The following is a 17,224-nucleotide window of genomic DNA, read 5'->3' as shown; positions in this document are numbered from 1 at the left end:
CTTCGAACACCTAAGAAAACAAAAAAGCAGTCCTTGTATGTTTTGACATTAAGTACAAAAGATTATTTTCCTTTTTATAAATTTCGGGCAATAATTTTGTGAAATAAACAGTTACTATACTTAGCAATAGAAATCTGATCTATAACACTCTCAACAGTTTAATATGACAATAATTTTATTAACATTGCAAAGGAAATATTTTTCAGATCAATTTCATTTAAAAATTAATCATCATTTTTTTTTACAACATACATATTTGCCATGTTTATCTATGTTTATTTCTGCTGACTAATGTAGACTAACTACACATGTACTAAGAGCCTGCATTTCATAAACGATAAAAATCTAGGGTTATCACATGGGCTTATACTATATAGCCTAGTAGGCCTATTACTCCGACACATTTTTAATCGTTACTAGCCCCTGTGCTGTAGCTAATAATATAACATACATGTACTTCTAATATAATAAACTATGCGAGTCAGAAACATATGATATATCGCATCATCTGTAACTAACAATATAAAAGCTGGGACGTAGGCCTAACTGACAGGCACTTGTTTCCTATGCATAGGCCTAGTTGTCTTTCGGCATGTTATGGTGTTATTGTTTACAATGTAAATCAAGTGCCTGTGACTTAAGCCTAACGTTAACACTGAGAAATAAATCGACAAGGCGGCCTAAATATTTACGATAGAATCGATCATAACACAGTGCTGATGGTATCGGCAAATGCCTACCTTTGATCAGATCAGACTGGAACCGCATACAAAAATAATGACTATAGATCTACTGAGTTTAATTCCAACGTACTCGCGTGTCTTGTTGTGTACAATAGATAGAAAATTATATACTGATGTAATCCCAAAGTTGATTCAGATTGTATTTTGAAAGGCGCGCAATGTTAACTGTTAAGTGAATTTCTTTTAGAGTTCTCTCTAAACAGATCACCAAATCATATGTTATAAGTACATGTCCTCGGTCCAATGCGGTTTGGCCCAAAAATGGGTTGAAGTGACTGAATAACAGTTCAAAATGTTCTATTCCATTCCCAATATATGGTAGAATCAAATAATCCACATGGATAGACGGATCCCGGATCTTCAATTCAACTCCTTCAAAGTTAATTGCTGCAATACATTTACATCAATTTAATTTTTACATAAGGTCAATGAAATATGAAGTAGAAATGAATTAAAGAATGATTCGTGTAGACAATTTACCCTCAATTAAGTTGCATTTGGCGTAGTATTGAGGTGTATATGGATGTATACGACCGTTATAAAAGACACATTTTTATCAGATATATTCCTTTAGAAATATTCCTTTATTCTTTATTAGAAGTATCAGATATAACTTTTATTATTACTTTTTTATTTGAGGTTTGTGATTTTAGCCCGTAGGATATGTCTGATTCTAGAAGATTCAAACTAGGGCGACATAAACTAATATTAGAATTTAGCTTGTCTTGCTATAAACGCTGAGAGTCTGGTTGCCAGCCATTCACATTTTGGTTCAAGTCATATTTCATGTTCCATTCATTGAAATGTCGTCACTGTCTTTGGCGTCGCTATTACCACAGTACTTGCTGCTGGACGGGTCCGCCATTGATATTAGACCTATGGTTTCTATATCTGATCGTTTCCATTTACGTATCCTGGAATTCATAGCGCCTCCCTAAAACAGAACAGAGATAACACGATCAAAAACGTTATTGGAATAGTTGAAACCATACTCACCGTACACCAAGACGACCTTATTTCGATTGTCGATCGGACGTGAAACCACATTTGGATCACAAGAAAGACCACGTTTATCTCCTCATGTTTCCTCCTAAGTGTTGATATCATTTGTTTGCCATTGTTGTTAGATTTAATAAGTCTATAGCTCTGTGTGTTCATATTACTGTTATCAAAAGTAATCAAAGTAATGTTGTTTCTATGAGAAAAGTATACATTTATCACTACAATATATAAAATAACATGGGTGGCATATTTTACACTTACATATGATAACATTTAGAGAATATAAAAATTCGTATTGGTATGAATCATCTATCAGTATTTCCAAACTCACCTTTCGGATATCTACAACATTCATCACAATTCCGCATATTATTCCCATGGCTGACACAATTAGTAACATTATGAAGAAATACTGGTAGCGTTTCAGTGCTTCGTCCTTTTCTATCCTGTATATATAAACAATATAATGCAAATGCATTATTTAATCTTTTTTATTGTTTTGTTAAAAAATTAATTCAGATATCTGCCAGATCATGCCGGATCACCTCACAGAACATTGCATACACGCTATGAACTTGGTTCAGATTGGATTTTTATTCTTTTCTAAATGTCCTATTCCTGTTCATCAAACTTTATGATTAGATGTACTGATAAAGGTATAGACAGGACCGCTGTTGTAAGATTTTAAAACAAGACATTGGTCGTTATTTGGTCATCATCGGTTGCGTTCAATGCTTACGATTTACCAAATCAAAAAGCCGTTCCCGTATGCTAGTTCGTCTGCGTGTAAATTGAACGAGCTATCAAAAGAGTGACGAAAAACTTGATTAAGCTCTGATCTATCTTTATTTTTTTGTTACGTTACCTTCTTACGAGGTAGTGATCTTCATTAAAAAAGGGAAATCAATAGTATATCATGATTTGTCCACTAAAAACATCGTTTTTGACTTTTCGGATTTTATCGATTTAATAATGACCAGCCATTACGTGTGGCAGTGAAAACAAATTTGGCAAATCACAATCTTTCAAACGAAATGGCTTTCATATTTTGTTTTGATAGAATGGTACACATACTTAGCAGTAGTTATACTAACATATTGCCCCTCTGTAGTATGTAGCCAGCTGCAATGAAGGCAAGCGCTGTCGTAACGCTCCTCACTGTATACACGAAACCGGCAAGCGTCCCTACATATGCAGCAGGACACAGGACAACGATAAGCTGCCAAGTCATTGTCTACAACCAAATAGGCATAATCATTTTTTTTGCTAGAGATATAAGTTTTTGATCCATTTCTCAGAAGTTATATACAGATTTGGTGATAAAATATTAAATAGGTTTTTTAAAATGTATTTCGCTTTTGAACATGATACTCTTTTGAATTTGTTTTTGTAGTTAGTCAACAATGTACTGATTTTACTTAATATATATATACTTAATTGGGATTGAATGTACCATGCTTTACATTTAAGTCATTTCTGTAGTTAAAACTCATATGGAACCAAACAAAAGTAACATTTGTTTTACCGAGGACCGCCAAGCACAAATATGTTTACTGAAACCGTTGATGAATAGGAACGAGGCACAGGACAAGAATAAAATGTCCACGAACATAACAAGAGTAAGTGTGGTGGTGAGCGGAGACAAAATCCGCATCAAAGTCATATACAGAGGCCAAAAAACAGTCTACATCGCAGTAGGGTAAAACATCACACGAACTTACCGTAACCATACCTATACATATCCCGTCAGCAAAGGATAAGCCAATAATGTTGAGACTCGGACAGAATCCCATTAAAGCATAGAAACAGGAATTCCAAACTACGAGAAATATGTGCGTGATACCGTCACAGTCAACCTTTTTCTGTAGTAAAATATACGAAAGTCTAGATTGCAATCAGGAAGACAGATACATAAGTTATCAAGAAAAACACCGTTACGTTCACAATAGGAGTTTTTTTTTCTCGTGCTGGAAGCTTAATTTAAACTTTAAAATGAACTTTGTCAACTTATGCAAGTATTTATGGTACACATATAACTTACATGCAATTACGTCGATACTTACAAGCAATAAACTGACAAAAGGCCACACTACGGCAGTGAGTGGAGCTATACCAGTAACACGACTTGCCTCCGTGGTCGTATACCCATGTTGTAATTCCAAATAATCTCTGTAATTACATGTATATCGTCATTTGGTATTTTATTAAAGCCATCTGTATATGTCTTTGTCACACCTTAATTCAAATGAATGCCTTCAATTTTTATAATGTTTAAGTACATACATGATAAAAAATATGTATAAAACCAGTATTATGTTAATTTCTATGAATAATCAATGTACATATTTCTAGGATTGCTATATATGTATCTAATCTGTATGCTGTTACCTTTTTTAAGGTAAGTTGGTCAGTTAAATCTGCTTATTGCTATAACTAAACATTAATGTTAATATTTGTAGGATTGTTAAGTTTCATAATGTAGACTGATTGGTTTCTTGTTCCTTACGGTAAATTTGCCTGTTTCACGGCCCAAGACACGGCAGTAAAACTTATAGTCACTGTAAACAGCCAGTATGTTCCCGGCAGTGAACGTAAGATACTCAGTGTCTGCAAAGAAAATGGATATCATTCGCTGTTCTGTTATAGATTGATAAATCTAGCAGCAGATTTTAGATATTAGCTCAAGAACAACCAATGTTTGGTCTCGTTTTAACGACATTATCTTACCGGATAATATAAGTTTAAATTCAAATTGTACAAAGATGTATGCTTGAATGATAAAAACATGAAGAAACACATGATTTGAAGGAACAATAATTGTGTACCTCTAGGACTGGGGATAAATACCTTTTTGTCGAAATTTTTAAGCATCGCATCGTTGTATTGAAAATGGAATGTATTCAATTTCAACCATACAGCTGCTAGTTTTACCGATTAGAAACAAACAACACAGAGGTTGTAATGTCCAAACATGCATTATCCAAGCAAAGTAAGTCTATGGACAACGATATTCCTTACCAATATTTTGTTGTTCTCTTTATCCTCTGCTCCAGAAGGTGTTTTTACTTGCAGAAGAATAGCTAATACTATTGCGAATAGAACCCCGCTTCCACACGATACAGGACCTGTAGTGAAAACGGTAAACATTTAAAGCATTAGAACATAATCTTATTGCTCGTGTCGTTAAGCATTTCATTTTAAATGTAAGGCAATGGTGTATAGTTCACGTTTCACGAGCCATTGCTATGATCTTAATGTTTGCACCTACATGTAGTACCAAGTCACTGAGGATTTCTGGAAGGAGGTGTGTGATGCAATTCCATAAGTTTTATTCAATATATTTCATATTCATGTCCATAATTTGTTTCTACTTCTGGTATTGCTAGTTGTTATATCTACTAGAATAGTGAACGCATATTGCCGTTATCCCGCATTGTGTCTGAAATGATAATGATTGGTAATGCCAATTCAGAATGTAAACACATAATTCATCTTTTTCACAACAATGTCATACAAACTTTATTTGTTTTACAACAATTGCGAAAAAAGTTATGTTGATGTGTATGGGGGTATATTTACATTCTGTGTTGCATTTGTCTATATGCCGTTAGTAAACCAAATTGTATTCAGGAGAGTGTATACTACAATTTAGAGTGATTCGGTCAGTGCAGGAATACAGCTCCAGATGTTGTAGGTTAAACAATGGTCGTCAGTTACTTTCGGCCTAGAGAGCTTTCGAATGTTAGCATTGATTTACAGAAGCCACAACAAAAAAATAAAGCAAATTCACAGTTATGAGTGTAATATTTTATAATTAAAAAAATGTAGTCACCACAACATTACCCTAAGCGCCATTCTTGATCTAGATCTATACGAAATAATCAAATTGTCAATGCCGTCACACTCACAGGAGCTCGTTTCGGAATTATAGACGTCAGTGATAGAGTAAGCGGCAAATTTAAACGCGTCATAACCTACGGAATATAAAACATTATTTATGAATGAAAATATCAGCATTGAACTGTTATCAAATGGCAGTATACAGTCGATATGAATACGAAATAAAACAAATTTTATTTTTAATGGAATTTATTTCATATAAATATGATCACTTTTGAAAAGGAATTAAAAGATATAGTCCAAGCTCGACAAATGTATTCCTACGCCGGACTTGATATAGTTTATTGAAAAATGACTTGAGTTAACTGTGGTAGGTCCATTGAGTCTGAATTAAGTGGAAATATAAATATACCAACTTAAATTCATTACTCTTGTTGGTCCTGATTAAAAGCGCGCGAGAGGTCATGGGAGGGAGCATGAGTACCAAGTGAAAAACCACGTGGTCGGGCAGGTGATGCCATTTTTTTATGTCCGAATGGGGAATCGAACTGCGACCGCATGGGTGAAAGTGTTTACAAATTGCCACTCTCTTCCAGTAAAAAATAAGTAAAATAATAATTAAAATAAGTAAGTAAGTAAGTTTACTGTTTGTATTGTAACATTGCTGAGGAAGGTTCATTTAGTATTCCCATACTATACTTCTGTATACCCAATGCTTCTCATGACAATGACGAATCCTCGATGTACAAAACCGTTAAATGATACAATCTTATGTTTAAGATTTGGTTTATAATGTGTATATAACTAATTTCTTGTGCAATTGAATTGGCATCTTCTATACAATCCTAAATGTAGACATACATGTACCTAGCCATATAGCGGGTTGTAGACCTAAAGCCCTTGCAGTAAGAGGCGTGATGTAGAAGCATATTCCCTCGCCGACATATCCCAGCATACCGAACGCAAGGGCAGTTAATGTGGCTTCTGGAAAGCAATGGGAGACAACTCTGGCCTGCACGACTGTTAATGAGAATTAAGATTTCAATAAAAGGCACCATGTAACCAACACAATTTTATAAATCTATATACTTTTCACAATGACGATGCAAGATTTAATTTACCCGAGAAACAAATATCGACTGACTGGATGTCATGGTTGTTCTATCAGAGACTGACGTATAAACATTTGTAATCATTTCAATATATATTTTAACCAAACACAGTATGCGTTTGCATAATAATATATTCGAAACATCAGTACAATGTATACGTAAAAGTCACAAACAGTCAGCTTCTTTTTATCGTAGCTACGACTTAGTGAGAACTCATACGATGGTGTGGTTTTCCTAGAAAAGCGTGTTTTCCATGGAACAGTTGCTGGAATTACATCTCTATACGAAATTTAAAGTTGCTACACTGTGAAGATTCTTAGGGCCATTCATTTTTGTCCTTTGAATATGTATACAAAAAATGTTCATCCCTATTTATGAAATACTCAGGTCACTATTAAAAAAACGAGAAAAAAAAATCTTGATGAAGAGTTTGTGTGGAAAGTAGTACGTTACTATAAAATTATGCTTTTGTTTAAACGAGTAAGCGCATAGTACACAACATATGAAAGGTACGAAAGGGTTTTTCAACGGGAAAATAGTATTTGCGTCGATCAGATAAAATCTTTTAAATTTTGTTGTGAAACATAGAGATCATTTGTTTTATATTAATTGGGGTCTCCTTGTCTTTTGACAATACATATAAACAGTGGAGTCAAGACGCATAACAGTGAACAAAGAATTATGTGTCTTTTCAAACGTAAGATGGACCTGTAGACAGGGGGTATATGACACATACTATGTCGACACTACGAGAAAGCTAAGTCTTAATTACGATATACTCAGTCGTAATAATGACATATGCTTTTTAACTGCATTTGGCACTTGCCGTCTTCCGTATACATGTAATATAACTACGTTCGGTACATTATTCACAAAATATCTTATTTACATCAGTGAATGGTTAAAAAGTTACTGATTGGAAAACTGGTTTCCTTCCCGTACTAAGTACAGTTTTAGAGAACGATTAGAGATACCCACAACGTAGAGGTCCATCTCCAAACGCCATGAGCCCATACCCAGTCACCATAAGTATGTACATTGGTGTAGTCACAGGCGCGTGGGATGACGCTCCCACAGAAAATAGGACGGAGCCGACCAGTACCACTGTGCTCAAAAGTATCGCAGATCCTAAAACACACAAATAAGTTGAAAGTTAAGGTGACTTCAACGTATGTGTTCTTTATATAAATGTCAGTAACGCCAGGTGTCGGTAGATCAGGTCATTCAGATCGAAGTCGTCCTCCAAGACGTTATAAATTTTATATAGATAATAACGGAAATAATATGGGTATTTGTACTTACGACCATTACCAAGTCTGTCGATGACGAACCCTGATGGTAGACATATGACGGCTGTCCTGTAATCAATAGACATTTAACATCTTCACCTAGATACTAAAATCTAAGCCTCTTTTTAAAATTAAGATATATGTTATATTTAAGTAGAAGGTATATGATAAGGTAGGCATTTATTTCACTTCCATTTTGCCTGTGGCTTGAAACACTTCTTTCTATTAATAAGTATGTTCTGATCAGATCTATACATACATGCATCTATTATTTGTTATTTATGTGTGATAAACAAACGGCATCCTTGTATAAATAGACTTAATATGTCCCTACCTTATATATATATACATATTTAAGTGTTCAAGTGCGACCTTTGACTTTGAATCTTGATCAGTGGTAACCAAAATGACAGCAAGCATAAGAAGTTGATGTTATAGGACTCACACAACTAAATCAGCCAATCAGCTGGTGTTTTACCTGAACCAAGTCCCCGAGGAAAGTGTGTTTCTTAGGTTTGTAGCTGTTTTCCTGAGTAAATAACATATTAAATGGGTACTTTCTATATACGAGATTAAAGGGTATGGTCTTGAGGTTTGGAAAATCAAAAATATACACTCCTACTGAAAATAGAATGACGTATGATTCGAGGTGTAAAATGGCGGGAATTCCCCAGATGGGGGTTCCCATGGGTACTGTAAATGTCAGGGTTACTGTCTTTGGAGTTCCCGTATGCTATTATATGTCATTAAACCTATACAATAACAACATGTATCCGATAGAAGAAACTTCACGCTTCAATTTGATATAAATTTCACATCATTTAAACTTCAAACGGGCGAATGAAGGGATGGAGTCACTAGTAAATTGTTAAGTAGACAATGACGTCTGTCAGGTCAAACAAGCGTCATAATAGCAGCTTAATTGTCTCCACCCCATTTCTGACAGATCGTTCAGACACCCCACATGTTTGATTCCCATATTCCATCTGGTTCCCAAAGTTTATTTATATCATATACGCATCCTCTTCACCAGTACAAGGCAGACTCTCAGTGCCTCCAGCCTCTTACATTTGTAAACAATCTTGTTTTTTTAATCAATTTTCAGGTATTTATTATATAATTATTTAAAAGTTGATAAGAATTAATTGAATTCGTTGATAAGTTTTAAATCATTAGTTTTTTAAAGGTACACATGTGTTCCACAAGTGCACCAATTGTGAAAGAATAATGTTTAAAACTGATAGCTAAACGAGGGCTTCAACACAGGTGAGGTCATTATTACTCTTGGCAGTCAAGGTCAGATGTGCCAACACATCAAGGGAGACAATCTGTTATTTCAGAAGAACTGCTGAATGTAGGTTGCTGTGACTTGAGAGTTTTGTTTGCAGAACATTAAAGATTAATTCTAATGAGTTAACGGAAAAGCAAAGATTTGTTCTTAAATGTTGTGATGTGAATATTAGCTTAATCTATTCAGAAATTCATGAGGCTTCGTGCGATCTTTGACATTTAACCTTTCCCAATATGTATCAAAATATGATCAGCACTAGAAGTTGCTGGTGTGATAGGGTTTTTAGGTTATACAATATTTTGTACACAAGAATGTGTCACCAACGGACGAATCGACCGAAGCACGGAAAGACTAAGTAGAATTTTTTGGTTTGGTTTGGTTTATTTTGTTTAACGTCCTATTAACAGCTAAGGTCATTTAAGGACGGCCTCCCGTGCGTGCGACATGTATGCGTGTGATGAGTGCGTATGTGTGTTTTGGGAGGCTGCGGTATGTTTGTGATAGGCCGGATCTTTTGTCGATTAAGAGTGCTACCTCACTGAAGCATACTGCCGAAGACACCCAGCAGCACACCCCACCCGGTCACATTATACTGCCAACGGGCGAACCAGTCGTCCCACTCCTAATTTGCTGAGCGCTAAGCAGGAGCAGCAACTACCATTTTTAAAGACTCTGGTATGTCTCGGCCAGGGGACAGAACCCAAAGCCTTCCTCACAGGGGCGAACGCTCAACTAAAGGCCAAAAGTGAGGCATTGTCAAGGGAGACATTAGGAAGAAGAAAGTTGTTAAGAAAGAAGAGAAAAGATAAGATCCCAAGTTTAGTCGCCTCTTACGATCATGCAATGGGGGCAGCAGGTACAATTCTTACGCCCTACCTGCAGGGAAAAGGTATCGAGTAAACTAACGAAATATGTGTTAAACGAGCAAGTCATAAAATAACCGTAATTTAAATCCCATTAATTCCAAATTAATGAAATGAGGACAGACATGAACCAAATTAAGTTTTAAGCAATGATTGACACTATATAAACGAGTAAATGAAGGTTTAATTGCAAAAATCATACATTGAATCAAGATTGTTTCCCAAAATATATTGAACCAGGAAAATGCTGAATTCGACACCCCCGCATTGCAAACTACAGCTGAATCAGTCTAATGGGTACAATTATCAGATGTTCGGGATATCCGGCAGACAAAAAAAAATGTCTCATAAATTAATCGCGTCTTTACGTCTTTAAAGATGACACATATAGCTATATATATGGGTACCTGTAAAGTGCGAAACGAAAGCAAAACGACACGAAACAAAACGAAATCAAACGAAACGAAACGAAACAAAATCAAACGAAATGAAAAATGAAAACAGTGAAAAAATAGATAAATAGACAAGTTTAGACTTTGCAAACGCTTTAGTGTCCCATTCACATCGGTGTTAAACTTTGTAATTTCTATTGCTGTTCACGTATATTATGACTTTGTATATTGAAATATGTGCTAATGGGCAATATGGCCCACAGTCAATAAAGAAATTGTAAAATTGTAAAACAACACACATTAATACATTTATCGCAATAGGAAGAAAGAAGCAAGGCGAATGCTAGCCCCTTTGTATGAGGACATTCTTGTATCTGTATCTCTTTGAAAATAAAACAAAATTTTTGAACCTGAAAAGAGTATCGCAATATTCGTTCAGTTCTTTAAATATGAAATAACTTTATTCAGAATATATTTACTTATCTTTCTTACAGCACAACTATCATTTACAGCACGTGCACTAATGCGCGCGCTGGTGACATTGCATAACAAAGCTCACCTGGTTACATATTACGGCCCTATGGTCTTTCAGCGGACGAGAATAGAAAGGAAATTGAGAAGAATGGGAATAGTATAGAATGAAAAAGGAAAGTGGGGTGGAAGAGAGTCGCCTGTCTAATTGATGGTGTGATTATTTTTTGAAAGCGACTCTCAGATTCGAATGGGTCCTAACCTAGCACTGTTAGGTAGCAGTTACGCTTACCCTAGCAAAGATGAAGGGAGAAGAGAGACCCTACCCTGTGAATTTGGTTTATTACGGTTATTGACGTCCATCTAAACACCTTATAAATATTTCGAAATATTAAATACTGGCCTAAAAATACCCTATCCTCTGGGCCGGCGTTATCACACCAAAAGACCGCCGATGAATCTTCATCGTGTAAATTAGATATTCTCTCACGGGGCACCAATTTACGTCATATCAGACGGCCTTGATGTTAGTCGTAAACGGTTAATTTAAGAACTAGTGCTTTATTTTTGTGTCCGCACTTGTTAGACTTCCTTCGATGTCTGATTCAGAATATACGATTAGTCCATTATTTATAGGCATGCAAATCGCGTAGTGTATTGTGTGTACAAAAAGCTGTGTATACCAAACATGTGATTCTACCAAACTTAATCACAAATACTGGTAAAATATCTTCTTACCAATAAATTTATAATCATAATCTATATACACTATTTCTTACCAACCTGCTAATTTTACTTTCAAACTGAAGGGACGTTACTCTTACAAGTTAACGTTCAGCTTGCTATACACGTTATTTCAAGCATGCACGTTCAGCTTCAGTACGCTATTTAATGCATGTCTGACCTGCGGTTTAGATGAAAAGAACAAGTTGGTCTTTCGAAAACCTCCGAGCAAAGCTGAAATAAAATAAAATATTCCTTTTTTAACCATAGGAAATCCGCTTAACTAATCCAGCACTTAAATATATTCTAAAACATATCTAGAATTATTCACAGTTCATCAAAGTTACAGAAATAGAGTCGTCCTCTGATGCTTCCATTCTGTCTACACTTCCGACACCAGAAATACGGGAACAGCGCGTAAAGCCGGGCGTTTTTATACGAATCGCGCCTTTCAAGTCCAGCAATTTTCCCAGAACTCTAACTTTTCGCGATCAGATACACACCACGCTTTCCTGCTATAAAAGGAGTTGCTTACAATCACCTCTGTCACGTGATTTTAGACCGAGCGTGCACCAATAAACTACGCGATTTGCGCGCCTATAAATTGTAGATTAAGTCAAAAAAGAATAAATATTTTATATTTACAAAACCGAGAGAATATTGCGATCAATTCATTCTTTCCTGTGTGTTGTTTTAACACCGATGAGAATGAGACACTTAGGCCTATGTATAGTCTAAAATTGTCTTTTTATCTATTTTTTCAATGTTTTCATTTTTCATTTCGTTTAATTTCGTTTTGTTTCGTTTTGCTTTCGTTTCGCACTTTACAGGTACTCTATATATATTGGTCCTTTTAATTTATCTGCAGATGAAGTTATAATGGAGTATCATAATTATGCTAAAGTTGTATAATAAATATTTCCATGGATATTGCAAGCATCATTCATGTAGCTCTTATAGTTTTTTCAAGAATTGTGCCGTTAATAATAACCAAATCTTGAAAAGGTCACTGAAGCATGAAGTGTTGGTAATACTCAGTGTGCATTCTTTAGCCCAACTATAGTTGCATCTCTAGTGCAAGTGTTATTTGTGTAGACAAATATGACCCCATGTGTTAACTGTATCGTTCTTCTCACCCCCACCAACATCATTGAACAGGGGTTTAATAATATACGTTAGGCTAGACTCTATGCTACTATAAAATATGTATTTGCCTTGACGCCAATTGGACTTTCTTTCATAACTTTTTTATTTTCTAGGGTCGATAGTTATAGAATAATATCTCAAAATTATATTTCTTTTGCTTATGTAAAACAACTAGTCTACGAGAACATTTCTTACTTACGTCCATCTTGAAACGGAGAATAATAAGTTGTATCGAACCTCTCCGAGACCTAGACACACTTTACAGTTGGTCTGGTTCCTCGTGTTGTTTGATACGATGTATGAGTTCTGTGAATAGAAACATTGTTTACATATTTAAATTACATTGAATAAAAAACCAGTATCATGTTTCTTGTTTCATATTCCAATGCCTCCAAGAGCTAAAGGTTTCTAAATGTCGAAAAGTAGAATAACACAAATATTGAAGTGCTGAAAACCATCAGCTGATAAATTCAATAGATTTGTCTAAAAAACAATGCATCGTTTATATATTGCATTTAATGTATGCTTCATATCATACATTATAGATGGTACCTACATCACGAATAGTTGGACTGAAAGCAAAATATTACTGTAAAGTGTTTACAGATACTATATAGATGTTGCCATGCATTAGTTCGTAACGGTTCAAGAGTTTATATTAAATATAAAGGAATTAAGGAAACCACATTTCCATCATTTACTGATTGCAAATTCATTAACTTCACGTACTTACATAACTGTATGTCATTTCATTTTGCAGGCAGGCTGGGATTTCCATAAAAAAGTAAACTCCAAAAATCATGAGACTGTTGCAAGCTAACACACCATACCCCCAACATGCTATAAAGAAATATAAGGTCAGATTTGAAAGTGCGCTCAAAATTTGCAATAATTTGCTTATTGCAACATACTCACTACCAAAGTACGCCTATATAAAGTTTCCAATAAGTCAAGCCTCATTTTGAGTATAACACTGCCAAGAATGGAAAAATGCATACGCTAAATAAACCTCTATGCGGGTATTATTCAATTGATCGATAACGTGTGTATCGCAAAATTATTGTGGATGTCGATCACAGTTGATTCAAAGCTCTTGCTGGAGTCAAAGGTGGAAATGGCAACTGGTTAGACAGTCATTTAGAAAAATATGACCGCCTTGGACACCATACTACTGGAACTAGGAAAATCCGAAAAAAAACATGATAGTGCCATGAAAGAAATTTTCAGTAAAGATGATCAAAAATGATACAACCGTAAAACCAAACTGGACTAAACCGTAAAACATTGGTTATCACCAAACATGATGAAACACAGATTCCCATCAAGCATAATATGAATGAAGGCAAAGCCTTGGAAGAGCACAACTAATATAATTGCCACTTGCAGACGTATATATCCATGTAATATATGTATATATTTTTTTATTATATAAGCAGATTTACGAAATTTGCTGAAGGTTATCCCTTAAAACCCACATAAATCCATTATATCATAATTATTGTTTTCTGTTGTGGCATGATATACATAAAAATATCACGCATGTCTAATGCAGTATATATACTCTAATGTTTTATAGTATGATTTAAGAAATTAACCCCCTCTCGTGGGGAAACCTGAAATCACAAGATCATAATAAGTCATCAAAAGGCCTTATATAACAATAATTATGCAGAATTATACATGTATGTCTCATCCCGCTTTGTCAATAACATCCTTCAATTTATGGATTAGTGTTCCAGTAATTAAATAATATCAGTCACCCAGTGTTCAGCATGATAGTAACAGTAACCTTACCAAGATTCAATTCAATGAGATAGGGTGAAAATTGAACTTTAATGAAAATTTCCAAAATTCAGTTTTCGGACCAAAATATGTGAATCTGTAAAAATATTTATTATGGTTTCAAGTTCAGTGTAATAGAGTCAGTCACAAAGTTTCAATTAAATTAATATTGCTTTTAGGACACAGTTTAAAGTGAATCTTAAAATAACTTCACAAAATTCACTGTTAGTATTTTTACCCAAAAATAGGTGAACCTGGAACAAATTTCCTCTAAATGATGGATAGGTACATGTACTGTTTAAGTGCATGTACAACAGTATGATTGTATCAGTACCCTCACCAGTTTCAATTTATTATCAATCTGACACAGCATGCAATTCAATATAACACTGTCAAAAGTGGACTTTACACACATAACGCAAATATTGACGCCGCTGCTATTAAATAGTGATGGTTGTAAACTCGCTTTTATTTAATAAATCAATTGAACAAATTAAATAAGGCCAAAAAGTGTGATTTCTGTATATGAATTAGATAATTATTTCTAACCCATCCCTATAGGGGTAACAGGACACCCTGTGGTAAAAAAAACTAAATTTGTTTAAAGTACCCTAAGTCTCTTTCATCCATGAAGAATGTTTGATTTCTTCAAATTTTACACTTATTGGGCCCACTGCTCAGGCCCCTGTGGATCAGTCATAGTGCCAATATATATATATATATATATAGTAATAATAATAAAAAAAACACAACCAGAAAATCACAAGCGCTTTCACATGCTTTGAGAGCAAGCTCTTCAGGTGTAATGAAAGGGTTTATTTGTGACGTCATCAATCAAACTAATATGAATTGTATTTCTAAAAATGTTATCTATTTGCAAAAATTGTTCAGAATTTTACATTGGCCAGACGGGGAACGAAATTAGAAAACGTATGACAGTAAATAGACAGCAAATAAGAACAGACAATCTAAGATTTTTAACGGTTAGTAAACATATGTACCAATGTTCTAAAAGTGAGTTTTATGTTTTACCTATATACCAAATGTCTAGCTGTGATGCTATAGAAAGGGAATCAAAAGAAAATATGTTTATTAATCTATTAAAACCAAGTCTCAATTCATGTAGTACTGTGTAATTCCAAATCAATGTTACTGTAAAAACAGTTGTTTTCCTTTACATAATTTCTAATTGTGTATATTTTTATTTTGACGTCATCAATTTTGTATTTATGTGTACTTTTGGTCATTGTCTTTTATGACGTCATCAATCTCTGTTGTTTTGACGTAACCATAGCACACAGTGATGACGTCACAAATAAACCCTTTCATTACACCTGAAGAGCTTGCTCTCAAAGCATGTGAAAGCGCTTGTGATTTTCTAGTTTGTGTTTTTTATTATAATTACTATGTATATCCATCACAAGGACATTCTTTACTTTTAATTATATATATATATGTATATATATATACAGTATGTGTATGCATACTATTGCACAGATTTACCATTCTGATACTTCTAATCAAGTTTGTGTTATTTCCAATAGCAACATTCAATATTATTTCTGTTTTTGTATTTTCCCTAATTACTGCAGAGTAAACTAATTGCCCGAGTCCCCTCACCTAAAAACTACAGACCCAAGGCGCATGAAATAATATTAACTTTAAAGGACTTGAATTAAAGATCCTTCTATCCATGTTGAATATTTGAAGTGGATCCCTAGGGCTAGTGAAAAATTGTTGGAACTTCGTACACCTAAGAACTACACATGTACTTAGAGCCTGCATGCCATAAACGATAGAAATCTATGGTTACCACATAGGCTTATACTATATAGCCTAGTAGGCCTATTACTCCGACACATTTGAAATTGTTACTAGCCCCTGTGCTAATAATATAACTTACTTCTAATCAACAATGCGAGTCAGACACATATGATATATCACATCATCTGTAACTAACAATAAAAAAGCTGGGACGTAACTTACAGGCACTTGTTTCCTATGCATAGGCCTAGTTGTCTTTCGGCATGTTATTGTTTACAATTTAAATTTAGTGCTTGTGACGTAAGCTTAACGTTACTGTAACGCTGAGAAAACAAATCGACAAGGCGGCCTAAATATTTACGATACAATCGATCATAACACAGTGCTGATGTTATCGGCAAATGCCTACATTTGATCAGATCTGACTGGAACCGCATACAAAAATAATGACTGTACTGAGTTTAATTCCAACGTACTCGCGTGTCTTCCGTGTACAATATTAAGGTCAGACGTGAATGGAGTCGATGACATACGGTAATTCCCGATCGGTTACGGACGACATTATAAAAATAAAAGCGAAAAAATACCACTGTTTTCTTATTTATTTTTCATCTGAAAACAAAAGTCATATATAACTAATGTTAAAACGCTATAGTGAGACTTTGGTGTTGATATTTGTTCAAAATTATTTGCCCATGGGAATACTACATCCGGATTTGAGCCATTCCGGTTCCGGTTTTTGGACCATACGATTTTCTGTGTTCGTATGTATGGGAAGAGAGGCAACTCTTATTGGAGGTACTGTT

At 34.7% G+C, this 17,224-nt stretch overlaps 1 protein-coding gene across 1 annotated transcript; it reads right to left on the bottom strand.

The window, feature by feature from the left end:
* Positions 1–260: 260 nt before the first annotated feature.
* Positions 261–4,378, bottom strand: LOC117327468. The gene is made up of 6 exons (XM_033884509.1): positions 4,252–4,378; positions 3,809–3,914; positions 3,467–3,607; positions 2,840–2,979; positions 2,077–2,191; positions 261–1,677 (listed from the first exon to the last, which is right to left on the bottom strand). Exons 3-6 carry the CDS (start codon positions 3,536–3,538, stop codon positions 1,528–1,530), a joined length of 477 nt encoding a protein of 158 aa, XP_033740400.1. The 5' UTR covers positions 3,539–3,607; positions 3,809–3,914; positions 4,252–4,378; the 3' UTR covers positions 261–1,527.
* Between the last annotated feature and the right edge of the window lie 12,846 nt (positions 4,379–17,224).

This window comes from Pecten maximus, chromosome 1 (genome assembly GCF_902652985.1).
Source record: "Pecten maximus chromosome 1, xPecMax1.1, whole genome shotgun sequence".
NCBI classification, from domain to species: domain Eukaryota; kingdom Metazoa; phylum Mollusca; class Bivalvia; order Pectinida; family Pectinidae; genus Pecten; species Pecten maximus.
The sequence above is the reverse complement of the archived record's forward strand: the minus strand, read 5'-3'. Positions and strand labels throughout refer to the sequence as shown.

What these genes read in the sequence shown, in the direction of transcription:
- LOC117327468 (XM_033884509.1), bottom strand. Translation starts at nt 3,538, where the DNA reads ATGGGATTCTGTCCGAGTCTCAACATTATTGGCTTATCCTTTGCTGAC. An exon ending in TATGTATAGGTATGGTTACG is followed by an intron (nt 2,980 to 3,466) that starts GTAAGTTCGTGT and finishes ATTTGGTTGTAG; the next exon opens with ACAATGACTTGGCAGCTTAT. An exon ending in ATGTTGTAGATATCCGAAAG is followed by an intron (nt 1,678 to 2,076) that starts GTGAGTTTGGAA and finishes GTTCTGTTTTAG; the next exon opens with GGAGGCGCTATGAATTCCAG.